The sequence below is a fragment of the Giraffa tippelskirchi genome, chromosome 12 (assembly GCF_054371585.1).
Source record: "Giraffa tippelskirchi isolate mGirTip1 chromosome 12, T2T-mGirTip1v1.2.pri, whole genome shotgun sequence".
In the NCBI taxonomy this organism is placed as follows: domain Eukaryota; kingdom Metazoa; phylum Chordata; class Mammalia; order Artiodactyla; family Giraffidae; genus Giraffa; species Giraffa tippelskirchi.
The window spans coordinates 115,546,781-115,564,391 of record NC_137286.1 but is presented as its reverse complement, the minus strand read 5'-3'; the positions used below and the strand labels follow the sequence as shown (position 1 = coordinate 115,564,391).

The 17,611-nt window shown below is 36.8% G+C and overlaps 1 protein-coding gene across 10 annotated transcripts in view; it reads right to left on the bottom strand.

The window, feature by feature from the left end:
* Nucleotides 1-17,611, bottom strand: part of PIBF1 (progesterone immunomodulatory binding factor 1) — a 205,802-nt gene that overhangs the window by 145,424 nt on the left and 42,767 nt on the right. For all 10 annotated transcript variants that reach the window (XM_081550927.1, XM_081550926.1, XM_081550928.1 and 7 more), the window contains exons 7-9: nt 16,138-16,246; nt 15,484-15,665; nt 13,896-14,021 (exon numbers count right to left, since the gene is read on the bottom strand). In XM_081550927.1, the coding sequence (XP_081407053.1) occupies nt 13,896-14,021; nt 15,484-15,665; nt 16,138-16,246 (417 nt within the window). The remainder of the gene's footprint in view (nt 1-13,895; nt 14,022-15,483; nt 15,666-16,137; nt 16,247-17,611) is intronic.

Sequence of the window (17,611 nt, the reverse complement as noted above, 5' to 3'; positions counted from 1 at the left end):
GTTAATAATTATGCCAGGGACTTCCCTGATGGTCCAGTGGTTAAGAATCTGCCTGCCAGTGCATGGGATGTGGGTTTGATCCCTGGTTGAGGAACTAAGATCCCATATGCCACAGAGCAACTAAGTCCATGTGCCGCAACAACTGTGTCTGCATGCTCTAGAGTCTGAGCGCCACAACAAGAGAAGCCTGGGCACCACAGTGAAGACCCAGCATAGCTAAAAACAAAAAAAATATGATTATGGCAGAGAAATAGGCATAAACCAGGACTTCTGTGGAAAAACAACTGGAAGACAGCACTTAAATTTTAACATTCAAACAATAAACTTTAAGAGTTAAGTTCTTAACTATTTCTCCAACAAAAGAATTTAACTGTTACAACAAAACAGATACGTTTCATATGCAACCTACTGTATTTGTGCAGAGATGACTTTGAACATGTAAGTTTATCCAAAAGTATGGGCTTTTGTGGCTTCTATGGCTTAGTGGTAAAGAACCCTCCTGCCAATGCAAGAAACATGGGTTTGATCTCTGGCCTGGGAAGATTTCCTGGAGAAGGAAATGGCAACCCACTTCAGGGTTCTTTTTTTTTTAATTATTATTTTTTATTGGAAGATAATTGCGTTACAATACTGTGTTGGTTTCTGCCATCCATCACCATGAGTCAGCCATAGGCATAGATATGCCCCCTCCCTCTTGAATCTCTCTCCCAGTCCCCACCCCATCCTACCCTTGTAGGTAGTCACTTGGGGAGCACTCCAGAAGTCTTGCCTGGGAAACCCCATGGACAAAGGAGCCTGGCGGGCTACAAACCATGAGGTTGGAAAAGAGTTGGACATGAGTAAATGACTGAACAACAGCAATAATAATCTCACAACTGAAACCTGCAAACCTCAGTACAAAACATACAATAATATTAGATTCTGTACAGGAAGGAATGTATTTTCTTACTTTTTTTAGCAGTAAGATACATTTGATACAATTTCATGGCATCAATATGTCAAACTGAAATACATACTTGGAAAGTGGTAAGAAGAATGTGACAAGAAAGAGAAAAACTTTAGGAACTTTTAAAATTCTAATAGGAAAAAATTAGAATTTGACAATGCCAAGAGCATGTGTGAGTCTGAATAAACATCACAAATGCCTCAGAACTTGAAACTGACCAAGGACACATAGCAAAAGAAATATGATCATCAGAAGAGTTCAGCAAGCACGACTAAGCAGCCCATCCTCCTCCTTCTGATTCCATATACAAATATTTTTGTTTAATAAAAACGAACATATTTTTTCTAGTTGGAACAAAAAAGGGACTGAAGCTGGCTGTTTATAAGACAAGTTTACTTAGTAGAAAATCATCTGAATTAATCTCCTCTACCTTCAGATTCTTCCTCCAGGATAAAACATACAACTGCTCATTTGTATTTGTTTTTAAGATGGCATGAAATAAAAGAATTCTAAGTGGATTATCCGCTAGTATACAATCAATGACTGATAACCTGTCCTTTAATTAACATAGATAGTTGACAAGTGAATGAACAGGACATGAAAAAAAAGAGCAAAGTAGAAATTTTGTATAACATTCTTTCTTGGGGAAGCTAGGCATTCTAAGAGTGGAAACTTACCAAGATTACTGTCAAATGAACAAGCTAGACTTTTCTATCCCTTTATGTTAGTTGGTGCCCAAGTAGATTTTTTTCATTTTTACTTGTGAAAACTTCAGCCAAAAGTAAATAAATTATCTTTTAAAATTATAAAAAAAGGTAAGTACCAAAATGCAAAACACTTGTTCCATTAACGTGCTGAGGTTTAACAAGTAGCTGATGGAATAAAATGGAATATATTAAAGTGAAACTAGGTTACTCTGGTGGATGGTTAACTGAGTGACTATAAATGTCAGTTACCAAGCTTGGTCCTGATTAAATCCATCTTATTATAAATCTTGTACAGGTTTTCATTTCATCTAAACCCATAGTCTGATTTCTCTGAAGTAGAAATAAATCATTCTTTCGCTAAACAAATATTTATTGAGCACTTACTATAAATCAGACATTGGCACAGGGGAGTGTAACACTGAACAAGATGAAAGTCCCTACTCATATGGAGATTACATTCTAGTAGGAAAGAAACCAAACATATGCCAGTAGGTCCTAAGTTCTTGGAGAAAAATAAAGTAGAGAAGGGGCTAACAAGTGTGGGTGAGCAGGTACAGGAGAAGAGGGGGCTTTCATAGTTTTAAACAGACTCATCAGGAGAGAGCAAGTGACATCTGAAGGTGTGGAGAAAGTGAGGAGACAGGGCTCCAGGACATCCAGAAGTGGTGGTTAAGCAGTGGGAACTGTAAATATAAAGGAGGTGGGAAACATGCCTACCAGTCAGAGGAAGAGGAGGTAAGGTGATTAAGCAAGTGCCTAGAACAGAGGCTGTGAAAGAAAGGTGGGGATACTAGGCATAGATCATGTAGTTATCACAGGCCATATTAATCACTTACAATTTCGTTTTTAATCATTTAAACTTTGATGGAGTAAGATGGAATGCCTTTTTACCTGAGCAGAGGAGTGATCCAATTTGACCTACTGTTTAACAGGAACAGAGAAGGAAGAGGGGGACCACTTAAGAGGCTCCTGCAGTAATCATAGCAAGAGATAATGGTGGCTTGAACCGAGACTGTATCTGTGAGATGATAAAAGATCAATAAATTCTGAAGACACAATCAAAAGGATCTTCGAATGAATAAAACATGGAAAATAAGAAAGAGATTTTGAAAAGGACCTCAAGGTTTTTGGTCTGAGCAAAAAGACTAGAGTTGTCTTTAATTGCACTGGGTCAGATTGAGGCAGAGCAAGGTTGGAGGGACAGAAGTTTGATTCTAGAAACGTTAAATTAAAGAAGCTTATTAGATAACCAAGTGGAAACCCCATGGAGGCAGCTGCAAAAGATGTCTAGGAGACAGGGAGGACCAGTAAAGAGAATGAGGAGGGACAGCCAGTAAGGAAGGGCAAAAGTCACGGTGCAGGATCCTGGAAGGCAGTTAGACTATGTTTCCAGGAAGAGGGAGTGATCAACTGTATTCAGTATTGCTGTGATCAAGTAAGATGAGAACTAAGAACCTGACCACTACACTTTGGGCAACATGGTCTCTGGGGGCTTTGGTAAGAATAGGTTTGTTAGATTGGTACGGGGGAGGGGGCAAAGCTTGGTAATGGACTTTTAAAATGGGGTAAAGAATGAGTAGTCATGTACAGATGTGAGAGTTGAACAATGAAAAAGGCTGAGTGTCGAAGAATTGATGCTTTCAAACTGTGGTGCTAGGGAAGACTCCTGAGAGTTCCTTGGACAGCAAGGAGATCAAACCAGTCAATCCTAAAGGAAATCAACCCTGAATATTCACTGGAAGTACTGATGCTTAAGCTGAAGCTCTAATACCTTGACCACCTGAGGCAAAGAGCCAACTCACTGGAAAAGACCCTGATGCTGGGAAAGATTGAAGGCAGGAGGAGAAGGGGATGACAGAGGATGAGATGGTTGGTATCACTGACATGAATTTGAACAAACTCTGGGAGATGGTGAAGGACAGGGAAGCCTGGCATACTGCAGTCCATGGGGTCGCAAAGAGTTGGACACGACTGACTGACAACAATAACAACAGAGAATGAGCAGATAAACTCTTTGCAGGAATCTGGCCACAAAGCAGAGCAACGAAATGGGGGTAGTGGTCAGAAACGGGGGGTTAGAATGGGAAGTGGAGATACAGAGGTTTTTTAAAGATAGGAGAAACAATATGCTTATACATGGGAAAAAGGGGGCAAACTGCCAGTATCGGAGACAGAAGGGAGAACTACTGGAGTGTGCCCTTGTGCAGCAGAGAGGGGACAGGCTCTAGTTACAGGTGCAGAGCCTGGGACTCAGGAGAGGAGTCTCAAAGAGGCAGGCCCTGTCAAAAAATACCATTTTATAGAAAAATAAAGGTCTCTTCTCTAATTTTCAAAATTACAAATGCTTTTATACAGTTCGCATAATTCACACTCAGCCTTCAAGTGTGAAGCAGGGTTTGTGTGCATATGTGCATGCTAAGTAGCTTTAGCCATGTCCAACCCTTTGAGACCCTGTAGACTGTAGCCCACCAGGCTCCTCTGTCCATGGGAATTCTCTAGGCAAGAATACTGGAGCGAATTGCCATGCCCTCCTCCAGGGGATCTTCCTGAACTATGGATCAAACCCCCATCTCTTAAGTCTCCTGCATTGGCAGGCAGATTCTTTATCACTAGCACCACCTGCGAAGCCTTCGAGATTTGCAAATTCTCTGAAAAGGCTGAGATTCTTTTCCAAAAATATTACCACTAAAATTAGTTTCAGTAAGAAATTTTCTGTCAATTTTCATAGCCTTGGCCAGTAAGATGGGAATCTTCATTACATTATAGAGTCAAGAGGTATCTAGTTTCACCAGTTAAAACGTCTACAATTACAGAAAAATCACAACCTCTCAGTGTCTCAGTTTCTACATTTGCAAAATGGAGATACTAAAACCTACAACCTCATAAAATGCCCCATTTAATTCTCTCTACCATGTATGCGATACATCTGTTTATGCATACTCAATAAACACTAGCTATACTTAGTATGTAATCTAAATATGAAAATCTAGGGGAGGGGAGAGATAGGTGTATGAGATTAGAAGACACAAACTACTATATATAAAATAAATAAGCAATAAGAATGTATTGTACAGCACAGGGAACTATAGCTACGATTTTGTAATTACTTTGCATGGAGTATGATCTATTAAAAAGGCTGAGTTACTATGCTGTACACCAGAAGCTAATATAATACTACAAGTCAGTTATACTTAATAAAAATTTTTGAAAATATGAAGGAATGACAATTAGGGCAATGCTTCCCAAGATTTTTTTATTGCACAAAAATAAAACGATAATATTTGTAAGTGTACCCTGGGGAAAACAGAAAACTGCTAGAGAAGCTTCAGTAGCTTAAGATTCCTTCTTGTCTCAGGGTCTTTCCTGAGGGCTGAGGGGAATTTTATCTGGGGCACAGCAGAGAAAATTTCTAGTTATAAACTACGTGATCTTATTGTTGAAAGACATTGAAAAAGACACAAACAAGTGGAGAGATGTTCTGTGCTCATGGATTGGAAGAATTAACATTGTCAAAATGTCCTTATTACCTAAAGCAGTCTAAAGTTCAAGGTAATCCCTATCAAAACCCCAAGGATATTTTTTCACAGAAACAGAACAAAACTTTCTAAAAATCACATAGACCCACAAAAGATCTCAAATAGCCAAAGCAATCCTGAGAAAAAGGAACAAAACTGTTGGCATCACACATCCACATCCTGCCTTCAACCTATACTACAAAGCCACAGTAATCAAACCAGAATGGTACTGGCAGAAAAACAGATACATGGGTCAATGTGACAATATAGAGAGCCCATGTGGAATGACAAAGGAACAAAGAATATACAGCAGAGAAAGGATTGCCTCCTCAATAAATGGTGGTGTGAAAACTGGACAACCACATGCAAAAAAACTATTTCACATCATACACAAAATTTACTCAAAATGGATTAAAAATCTGAATGTAAGACCTGAAACCATAAAACTCTTCAAAGGAAACATAAGCAGTATGCTCTTTGACATCAATCTTAGCAATATTTTTCTAGATATGTCTTTTCAGGCAAGGGAAACAAAGGCAAAAATAAACAAATAGATAACATTAAATTAATAACTTGCACAGTGAAGAAAATCATCAATAACACAAAAATGATCCTACTGAATGGGAGAAGGTGTTTGTAAATGACACACACAATAAGGGATTAATATACAAAATATATAAAGAACTCATACAACTCAACAACAAAAAACAACCCAATTAGAAATGGGCAGAAGAGCTTAACAGACATTTTTCAAAGGAAGACATACAGGTGCTCAATAGGTACATGAAAAGATGTTCAAAATCACCAATTATTAGAGAAATGCAAATCAAAACCACAATGAGCTATTACCATACACCTGACAAGAACAACTATTATCAAAAAGACAAGAAATAACAAGTGTTGAAGAGGATGTGAAGAAAAGGGACCCCTTAATCACTGTTGGTAGGAATGTAAATTGGTGTGGCCACTATGGAAGACAGTATGAAGATTCCTCAAAAAATTAAGGATAGAACTCCCATATGATCCAGTTATTTCACTTTTGGATATATAGTCTAAGAACAAGAAAACACTAATTTGAACACACACACACACACACACACACACACAGTGGAATAGTACTCAGCAATAAAAAAGAGATGAAATCTTGCCATTTGCAATAACATAGATGGACCTTGAAGTTATTATGCCAAATGAAGTATGTCAGATGGAGAAAGACAAATATTGTATGAGCTAACACATAGGTGGACTATAAAAAACCAGTAAATAAATAAAAACAAAGTAAATGAACAAACCAAACCAAACAGAAACAAACACATATATACAGAGAACAGTGTGGTGGTTACTAGAGGAGAAAGGGAAGGGAAGGGCAAAATGGGTACAAGTGACCAACTGTATGATGACAGATGGAAAACAAAGTTTTGGTGGTAAGCATGTTGCAGGGTATCTGTATACACTGCTGTACACAAGTAGATATACACTACTGTATACATGAAACTTTATATAATGTCATAAATCAATGCTACCTCAATAATAATAAAATAAATAATAAAATTAAAATTGTCTTAATGAACAACAGACAATATGATTTAAGAGAAGGTACTTTGGAGCTTGATCAGAGCTGTCATATCTGTAAAACATCAGGAATTAATTGTTATCTTCCTTTCTCAGTTTTGTCTATAACCTTGAGTTAATGGCCATGTTGGGAGAAGGCAATGGCAACCCACTCCAGTAGTCTTGCCTGGAAAATCCCATGGACGGAGGAGCCTTGTGGGCTGCAGTCCATGGGGTTGTGAAGAGTCAGACACGACTGAGTGACTTCACTTTCACTTTTCACTTTCATGCATTGGAGAAGGAAATGGCAACCCACTCTAGTGTTCTTGCCTGGAGAATCCCAGGGACGGCGGAGGCTGGTGGGCTGCCATCTATGGGGTCACACAGAGTCAGATACGACTGAAGCGACTTAGCAGCAGCAATGGCCATGTCTAACTATTCATCTCTCTGAGACTAGGCAAGCAGAAGAGCTGAGTCATTCTTGTTCACTTCCTGCCAATCACCAGGTCTTGTCAATTCTACTATAAATATTCTTTCAGCTTTTATTTTCTCTTTCCATTTTTCATATTCACTTAAATTTTGCAACTGTCTCCTAACCAGTTTTCCTGCCTTCATGTCCTTTACAATCATAATCCACCTCACACTGCAACCGTGGTTACAAAAAATGAATATATCATGTCATTCTTTTACTACAAAATCTCCTAAAATAACCTGACAACAGAATATTTAAAAATCTGATCCTACTCGTCAACCAGCCTCCCTTACCATCCTATGAACTAAACAGTGCAGGCAAATCTAAGTTTTTGCATAACCCAAACTCTCACTGCTTCATACCTGGAACACCCTAAACACCTTGAAAATTCTTAAATATTATCAATTAAGTAGTGAACGCCTGTGGTAATCACCTACAGGGCATAAAGAAAATAATTTACAATAAAAAACAGCTAATAATAAAACTTCATTTACAATTATTTGAGAAGTTATCTGTTCTGTAAAGCCACATACTTTCAGAATAGTCTAACTGCAAAGACAGTATGAATATGGTTAAGTTTTTTCATAAGAGACCTTTAAAAATATACAGGGCATTCCTGGCAGTCCAGTGGTTTAAGACTCCGTGCTCAAGACTCCACGTTCCCATTGCAGGGAGCATGAGTTCAATCCCTGGTGGGAAGATCCCCCTGTCACGTGGCATGCTCCTCTCCCCCGCCACCCCATATACAGATATGTGTTAAGATATGAGTGAAAGAAGTATGTTTGTTTAAGCGCTAATGAGGGCATACACTTCTCAAATCATGAATGAAGTCCCTGTACACTAATTGCAATTCACCTATTGTAATGTGTTATGTATATTCAACTAAATTTTGTAAATAAACAGATTCAAGATTCAAAGGTGCTTAATATCACTCTGAGATTCTTTGCAAAACTTAAGTTTTTTATTTCTTTAAATTTCTTCTTGAGTACTTTGGAAGATGATAAATTGTGGTCAAGATGGTTTTCAGTGATATGGTGGGAAAATAAAATCACGAAAGCAATACTAATTGTTACACTTAAAAGCATATTTTTGATCTCCTTTTCCCTACTGCCTTCCCTCTTTTAAATAACTGTAGAGCAATTTGCATTTTCATATTTTTCTGTGTAGAAAAAAGAGTATAATGAGCATCTCTCACAAACTCTTCCTTACTCAACTCTTTTTACAGTATTACTATGCATATAGCTCTTTCTGTGGTTATAATAATGAACCAGTTTTATGTTACAGAAAAACTTAATCAGCTGAATTTATTTCCTCTTATTTCACCATCTCAAAATATTAATCAATAATAAGTCAGGCATTTAATGCAGAAATTTAGACTGAAACAAATGGCATGCAGACCCTCTATGCTTACATTGTCTTATTTAATGAAAACGGTTAAATGCCATGGAAATCAATATTTAAGAATAATTATATATTTTATAATACTGCCTTTTAGTGATGATAATTCCAGGGCTTCCCTGGTGGCTCAGATGGTGAAGAACTCGCCAGCAATGCAGGAGACCTGTGTTTGATCCCTGGGTCGTGAAGATCCCCTGGAGAAGGGAATGGCTACCTACTCCAGTATTCTTGCCTAGAGAATCTCATGGACAGAGGTGTCTGGTGGGCTACAGACCATGGAGTTGCAAACAGTCGAACACGACTTGGCAACTGAGCACACAGGTATGCAAACAATTCCATAATGTTACCAGTTTTCTTTTATATAATGTTCATTTTACTTAAATTGTCAACATAATGGATAAAAGAAAATTTTTAAGCATTTCTAATAAATAAAAGTTACCTAAATAACTACCATTTATATACAGCTTTATAATTTATAATGTACTTTTTATATATTTTATCTCATTGAGAACTTACAGATCACCCTGTGAAATATACTAGCTCATTTTATAAAACAAAAAATTAAACTTCAGTGATATTAAGTGACATATTCACTCAGCTAATAAAGTCGTACAGCCAGAATTTATCTCATTCCAAATCTCTCTCACACTAGACTCCCTGTTCAGGGAATAATGGTTTTCTTCCAAATGTACAAGAGGGTCCTACTAAGTAAGAAGTCTTTTATATAATAAATCTCACCCTCAGAGTGAGTTTCACTCATTATTTCACACAGCTCCCAAATATCATTTTAAAGAAGAATAAAGTCCAGAAGAAGGCAAGAAACCTACCTCCTAGACTGAGCCAAAGCATGCATACACATTATAATTTCAAATAAAGTATTTTAGATGTACCCAAATACATAAGTTCTCTTTTTGCTTATCTCAGCCATTTCTTAAGTCTTTATCTCTTATTTTCTCTTCCCCTTGCCTCTCAACCCCTTAACTTCACAAACTACTGGTATGACTGACTGTAGAGGCAGATCCAGATTGGATGGAATGAGTTCCATCTTTCTTTTACATCTAAGAAGAGAAAATAAAAGGCACTCTTTCTCTTTATTAAAGTAGCAGAATTACTTCATTAAATCTCAACCCTTCAGTACCTATTTTTTTCCCCCTTATGGTTCATTGTTGTTGCTGTTTAGTCACCCAGTTGTTTCCAACTTTCGTGACTCCATGGACTGTATAGCCTGCCAGGCTCCTCTGTCCATGGGATTTTTCAGGCAAGAATACTGGAGTGGGTTGCCATTTCCTTCTCCAGGCAACCTTCCCAACTCAGGAATCAAACTCACAGTTCCTGCATTGGCAGGTTGATTCTTTACCAGTGAACCATCAGGGAAGCCCATTATGGGTTATTACAGAATACTGAATATAGTACCCTGTAATATACAGTAGGATTTTGCTTCTTTTATAGAGTAGTTTGTATCTGTTAATTCTAAATTCCTAATTTATCCCTGCCCCCCTTTGGTAACCCTAAGTTTATTTTCTATGTCTGTGAGAATGTTTCTGTACTGTAAATAAGTTCATTTGTATTATATTTTAGATTCTACATATACCTGATGTCACGCAGTATTCATCTTTGTCTGTCTGCCTTACTTCATGATGCTGCATACGGGGGCATTGTCTTGTTCTTTTTTATGGCTGAGTACTATTTCTTTGTAGAGCTGCTATGAACACGTGGGTACATATTTCTTTTTCAATTATAGAGTTTTCTCCAGATATATGCCCAGGAGTAGGAATGCTGAGTCATATAACAACTATTTTTAGATTTTAAAGGAATCTCTATTCTGTTTTCCATAGTGTGTGCACCAATTTACATTCCCACCAACAATGCAGGAGGTTCCCTTTTCTCCATACCCTCTCCATCATTTTTGTTATTTTTAGACTTTTTAATGATGGTCATTCTGACTGGTGTGAAGTGAGACTTCACTGTAGTTTTGATTTGCATTTCTCTAATAATTAGACATGTCGGCATCTTTTCATGTGTCTATTGGCCATCTGTGTGTCTTCTTTGGATAAATGTCTATTTGGGTCTTCTGCTCATTATTTGATTGGGTTGTTTGCTTTTTTGTTATTGGGTTATATGAACTATTTGTATATTTTGGAAATGAATCCTTTGTTGTATTGTATGCAAATATTTTCTCCCATTCTATATGCCATTTTTTTCATTTTGTTTATGGTTTCCTTTGTTATGCGAAAGTTTATATGTTTGATTAGGTCCATTTGCTTATTTTTGCTTTTATGTCTATTGACTTGAGAGACTGATTGCTACGACTTATGTTAGAGAATATTTTGCATGTTTCTCTTCTAGGGGTTTTATGGTGTCATGACCCATATTTAAGTCTTTAAAAAGACATTCTCTTATAATATCCCCCAGTGCATAGAAAACAAACCAAAAGCAAAACATATTTCTCTAACCTTATTTAACTTTCTCCTAAAAATGCTTATTTCCCAAGAGGCAAGTAGACTAAGTACATATATGCAAGTGTAAGTACTTCTCCCATTTTAAATCATATTGCAACAGCACACTTTGATAAAGTAAAAGTAATCAACATAAACATCTAAGTCCAAAGCAAGTGATCAATTTGCTCAGACACAAAAACACCTAAATGAGTATTCTTGTGTTTTCTGGATCTCATGTTTCATAACAAGGAAAACTAAAACCATTTCCTTAATTATTTTGTTGTAAGTTTCAAAGGAAATAATCTACAATTTATTTTTACCTTGTGAAAGACAAGTGGGATGTAAGCTGTAACTACAGTTAAATCCTGCCAGAATGAGGAAACTGGGATTCAAAAGAATTCAGCCACATAAAACATAGGATTAGATTATTGTGAGGTTGATGAAATGATACAGGTGAGCCTGTATCACAGCTGGCTGGGGGCCCAGGCTGCAGTCTGGCTCCACCTGGTGGCAACCATCCACCCTAGATTCACTATCCTGCAGTCATCCTGGTGGCTGGCTGGGGTTTCTAGGGCAGTAGCGCCAATCCCAGGAACTCCCTGACCAGGTGGCATCCACTTTGACGTGGCTATGGAGTCAGAGCACAGGGGAAAAGAGAACCTGCTCAGTTTCACTGCTTCCAGAAATGGTTCCATCATCTGCTTCCCAACTTACCGCTACCAATCATTTTAGAGAAGAGGGGCTAGTTTACATCAATTTGTAAATACATGTAAATTTGTAAATACAATTTATAAATTGCATTTGTAATTTGTAAATACAATTTGTAAATTGCATTTGTAATTTATAAATACAAATTGGAAATACATGAGATGTATTTTAAAGGACTTTAGAAAACACAAAAATCACCACCACCACCAACAATAACAAAAACTAAAAAATCAGTACATTCTCAAAATGACTACATACTAAGGTTTATGTGGCTATGTGCACTATATGGAAGTAATCATGCATGTTTATCATAGAAACAATCCCATAAATTTTAAGACTGACCAATAAAAGCCTTTATTACAAAATCCATAAGAGAACTGAGTCACAGAACTAAAAGTACTTATTTGTAAAAGAGAACAGTAGCATTACCTATGCCACAGGTTTAGCACATGTCTGTATCTTTCTTCTAAGATTCAGACCATATATAGTCAATTTTTCTATTTACATATGTCACAGACACTTAATGAAACTAAACTAAATTTGTCATGTTTCTCAGGTAAAGCCATGTATTTTTCTGATGCTTTAAAGACTGCATCACTGTCCTCACGGCTGCCCAATCAAGAACCTAGTGACATCCTTCTCACTCCCCAGTCCAATCTAGTCACCGAATCCTCCTAACTATCCAGTTAGCTTAGTTCTATCTCCTGAGCATTTTTCCCAGTCTGGCCCCATCCTCCCCATCTCTGCTGCTACTATTGTAGTTCCCTCATTACTTCCCACCTTGGTAAGGGAAGCAATCTCTAAAAGAGGCCTCCTTGTCTACAGCTTTATACACCCTCAATCTTCCTCCACATCACAGAATGGGCTTTATATAAAAAGTCAGATCATATCATGCATAGTCTCAAAATCTTTTAACCGTTTACGATGTTAGACAATGGCTCAAATGCATAGTTAGGACCCATTTCTCTCTTCTGCTTCATTTCTTACAACTCACTGTCTCTCAGTCTATGGGCTAACCATACTGAATTATTTGCAGTTTGTTCAAAAAACTTCATTTTGACTTGTCTCCAGGGTATGCATTAGTGCCCCTAATTTCCTTCCCTTCCATAACTGACAGTCTTACTCTTAGTCACCATGCAAATGTCAGCATACGCATTTCTCCCTCCACGTAACCTTCCCCAGTTCCTTCCAGGGCTCACTTAGATACACCTTGAGCCTATGTGGTCTCATTCTGAGTATCCTGCCGTTTGCTCTATTATTATCATACTTTTGCTCATTATTCCTTTATTTCTCCATTAGACTGCCAGCCTTGTGAAGGCAGAGGTCACCACTGTATCTATGGCACATGACATGTATCAGTACATGGTTAGTAAATATTTGCTAAATATATAAATTTATTGTTCTGAGAGTTCAAGTGTAAAGTTCTCTAATACCAACCACAGTCTGATTTAAAGTCTTGCTTACTGGCAAAGATTAAACACACTCCAGTCAGTGTTAATAAACTAGTATGACAATTAAGTTAATTTCCAAATAAATTTCCCTCTAAATGTCAACTTTGAAAAGCCATATGAATCATAATGATGGTATATAAAAATAACTGCTATTGAAATAAGTAGCATTTATTTTCCCTTAATACTGCTAATCACTAAGGAAACCTGATATATGCTGATCTAAAAGTAACTACATGAATAAAACCTATCCCTCTTTAAGATTATCTAAAAATATGATTTCTTTTAGGTCCAGCAGTGAAACCAGGCATAAGCAATATTTTTTATTATTCCAGTCTTTGAAATTTCCTGGAGAAATCACTGGCATGTTATAGGAAGAACTAGTATCTCTTAGTTCTAATTTCCTTTTCATTTCTGTCCTTAATCTGGAACTAATATAAAGGCAAAAGGACAAGTTAACAGGGTAATAAAAAGATAATAGGAATAATAGAATAAACAGGCCTAATGTCTGAGGAACCCTGTTGTAAGCTAGTTATCAAAGGTCTTAGAACTGTAATATTCCATTATACTTAGATTTAGATTTATGACAAACTTTATTTAACATATTATAAAAGACATTACATCATGAACTAAAGTTTAATTTCAATAAAACTATAAGCTTCAAACACCAATAAAATATCACAGAAATGTCCTACTTTTCTTTTTTCTTTACCTGTTTTCCCGTTCATACATTTCCCTAGAGGCACTTCGGAGTTGATCAATTTCTTGATTAGTTTTCAATTTGATCTGTTCCAGTTCATCACGTAGTTTGTTTTCATATTCTGTTTTATAATGGTCTCTGAAAGGAGTCAAAAGGAATATCCATTATTTATTTATTTTTTTTTTTTGTAAAAGAAATAGGTTTTTGCCCTTCATGTAAGATTTTAATACCTTACATCAAATATGCTCTACATACAACATTCCTTAAAAAAACAGTATTAGATATAGTTTTATAATTCCTAAAAATACTGTTTCAAAGTAGTTCCATCTAAGATTTCCTTTTAAACATGTTGCCACAAGGGCTTAATTACTATAAAAAATGTTAGTTCATGTTGGATGATTATTCATCTTCAAAAATATTTTACTAATAGTTTTTAAAGCATATGGCCAAAGACTTTAAAACCAATGCATTGTGGAATGTACTTCATCTAGAAATAATAATCTGGTATGTTGTATATTAGGGGACAATCTTAAAAAAAAAAATGACCCTCGTGGACTCTTTACAAAAACTTTCCTTCCAAGCACAACAACCACAGCCACTGTGATATCTTAGCAAAGTCACAAAGCATTACATAGGGTATTAGCAGAAGCACAAACTGATGAAAAATACAACAAGCTGAGAAAAACGTTATGAATATATGAAGTCTTAAAGGATAAAATTTAGAATTTTAGTTTTTGAAATGCTCACAAAAATGCTAATAAAATAAATACCTTCTGAAGAGATGAGACATATAAATATATGGTTCCTCAGATGGTAAAGAATCTGTCTGCAGTGCAGGAGTCCTGGGTTCTATCTCTGGGTCAGGAAGATCCCCTGGAGTAGGAAATGACAACCTACTCCAGGATTCTTGCTTGGAAATTCCATGGACAGAGGAGACTGGCAGGCTACAGTCCATGGGGTTGCAAAGAGTTGGACATGACTGAGCGACTAACACTAAATATATGAAAGTATATAAATACTTTCTTAAAACACTTAAATAGAGATCTTAGTCACTGGGAGCTAAAAAGATTATATCATAAGAAAAAATAAACAAAAACAGTAACAGTATATATGCTGCTGCTGCTAAGTTGTCCGACTCTGTGCGACCCCATAGATGGAAGCCCACCAGGCTCCCCTGTCCCTGGGATTCTCCAGGCAAGAACACTGGAGTGGGTTGCCATTTCCTTCTCCAATGAATAAAAGAGAAAAGTGAAAGGGAAGTCGCTCAGTCATGTCCGACTCTTTGCGACCCCATGGACTGCAGCCCACCAGGCTCCTCTGTCCATGGGATTTTCCAGGCAAGAGTACTGGAGTGGGGTGCCATTGCCTTCTCCAAACAGTATATATATACCTACCTAAAAGAAACAGGCTTTTGGAAAAAAACAAAATGTCTTAAGAAAAAAATCAGTTAGAGTATCTTGTGAAGAAACAAAAACAATTATGTTAACATTATCCTATAAACCTTACCAACAAATCACTATTTGTCCCTAAAGCCAGGAGTTCCCTCAAAGAAGATGGTTTGATTTCTATCTATTTATATGGAAAATAATGTAAATCTTGCCTGGATGTTACGTATTTTTCATACATCTCTTCTCTAGCCTTTTTGGTTTCTTCAAGTTGAGCTTGAAGTCTTTCAAGACGATCCTCCTCATGGGCACAGCGAACACTAAGCTCCATGTTTTGGCGGTTGAGATATTCTTTATCCTTTTGCAGTAAAGTAACAGTCTGCTGTAAGGTGGCTACCTATACACAGGCAGAGACAGAGTATCCAGAGCAATGTCATCTTACTTTTCAAGGTTTACTGAATTATTTTTCATTTGCGCTTGTGCTCAACACATAAAGAGGCTAATTCTTACCATGAAATTTTCCATCTGAACGGAGCTACTAAAAAGTCCCTTCTTTCCAGCAACTACATCAAAAAAGAAACAATTTCCCTCTCACAATTCTTGCTCTGGGCTATGTCCACAATCACTGTATAATAAACCACAAGTGACTCGGGACTTCCCTGGTGGTCCAGTGGTTCAAGGATCCACCCCGCAATGCAGGGAGATAGGGTCAATCCCTGGTCAGGGAACTACGACTCCACATGGACGGAGCAGAGACCCCGCATGACCATGACACAATCAAGATCCTGCGTGCCTCAAGGAAGACTCAGTGCAGCCAAATAAATAAATATTAAAAACAAACAAGCAAACAAGTGACTCTATGAGCTTACCTCTTTTGATAATTCACTTCTTTCTTTAGCCTGAGCTATGTGAGAGGCTTCAAGTATTTCATATTTTCTCCTTAAGTCACTTGCTTCCTGTTCAAGTGCATCACGCTCACTATAAAATTCAAATACATTTATTTTTATTAAACTAGAACTCAAGTACATATGTAAATTCTACATCTCTTTTTATAACAAGCATTTAAAAAGGGTTGGTTATATTTCAGGAAACTGAACAGAGATAGTTCGGTGTCATTCTGTGAACAATAAAGTATCTGCTTTTCAAATTTAGGAGACTCTCTGTTTGAGATCTTGCTCAGATAAATATAAATTTATTATCTGTAAAGAATAAATATGTAAGCTACACTGACAAAAGTAAAAATAAAACTTTTAAAGGTATACTCTGGTGTCTTTTCACTAATCATCTTCAATCTAATCTGGAAGTCAAAACTTTTAAAGAATTTAAACGTGGCTCTAGGCTCAGTTGTTAGGCTCAAAAGCCCTTCACTCATTACTCAGATTGTGTTGCTGATACACAGGCAGGCATTCTTATGACTGCTTCATTCACAAATTGTTCATGATTATCTAGAGATTCTAATTTCCATTCTCAGATCAGCTCTTTCCCCAACACAGCAAAACTAAGAATTGGACCAAACCTACAAACAGGTATCTTAAAAAATGAGCAGAGAAACAGATTTATCATTTCTTAACTTGTCCTCTATAGTCAGAATCAGTTCCTTTGCCCTTTATTTCAGCTACTCTCCTGGTGTTTCCATGGGGAGAGCTATTAAAAATTGTTTTTCTTTTCATTAGATTTTTCAATAACTCATTTAGAAAGATGACTTGTAAGATTTTTTCTGCTTAACAAAATAGTGTATTTATGCTTGAGCAAAGCACAAATTAAAAAATAACAATCACCACTTACTAAAGATGACTATCAGTATTAACATTCTGGTTCATGTTAAGTATTTTATGTCTTTACATACAAATGCTTTTATTCTCACAAGGTAATGACTTTTGCTATGATTTTTTAGTGTAAAAAAGAAAGATGAGCATATGCATTTTGCTTCTTAAAATTAAATGTGTTTGACTTATCCATATATACATTAGGGGCTTCCCAGGTGGCACTCGTGGTAAAGAACCCCCTGCCAATGCAGGAGACGTAAAGAGACGTGGGTTCGATCCCTGGGTTGGGGAGATCTCCTGGAGAAGGAAATGGCAACCCACTCCAGTATTCTTGCCTGGAGAATCCCATGGACAGAGGAGCCTGGTGGGCTACAGTTCATGGGGTTGCAGAGAGTTGGACATGACTGAGGTGATTGAGCGAGCAAATATATACATTCAGATATAATTTAATTATTTTAATTGTTACACAGAATTATATTATAGAAATAAATTACAATATATTTTCTTTTTTTTTACAATCTATTTTCCATGCTGCTGTCAAAAAGCATTTGAATTCTTTCTAATAATAATGCAGCTA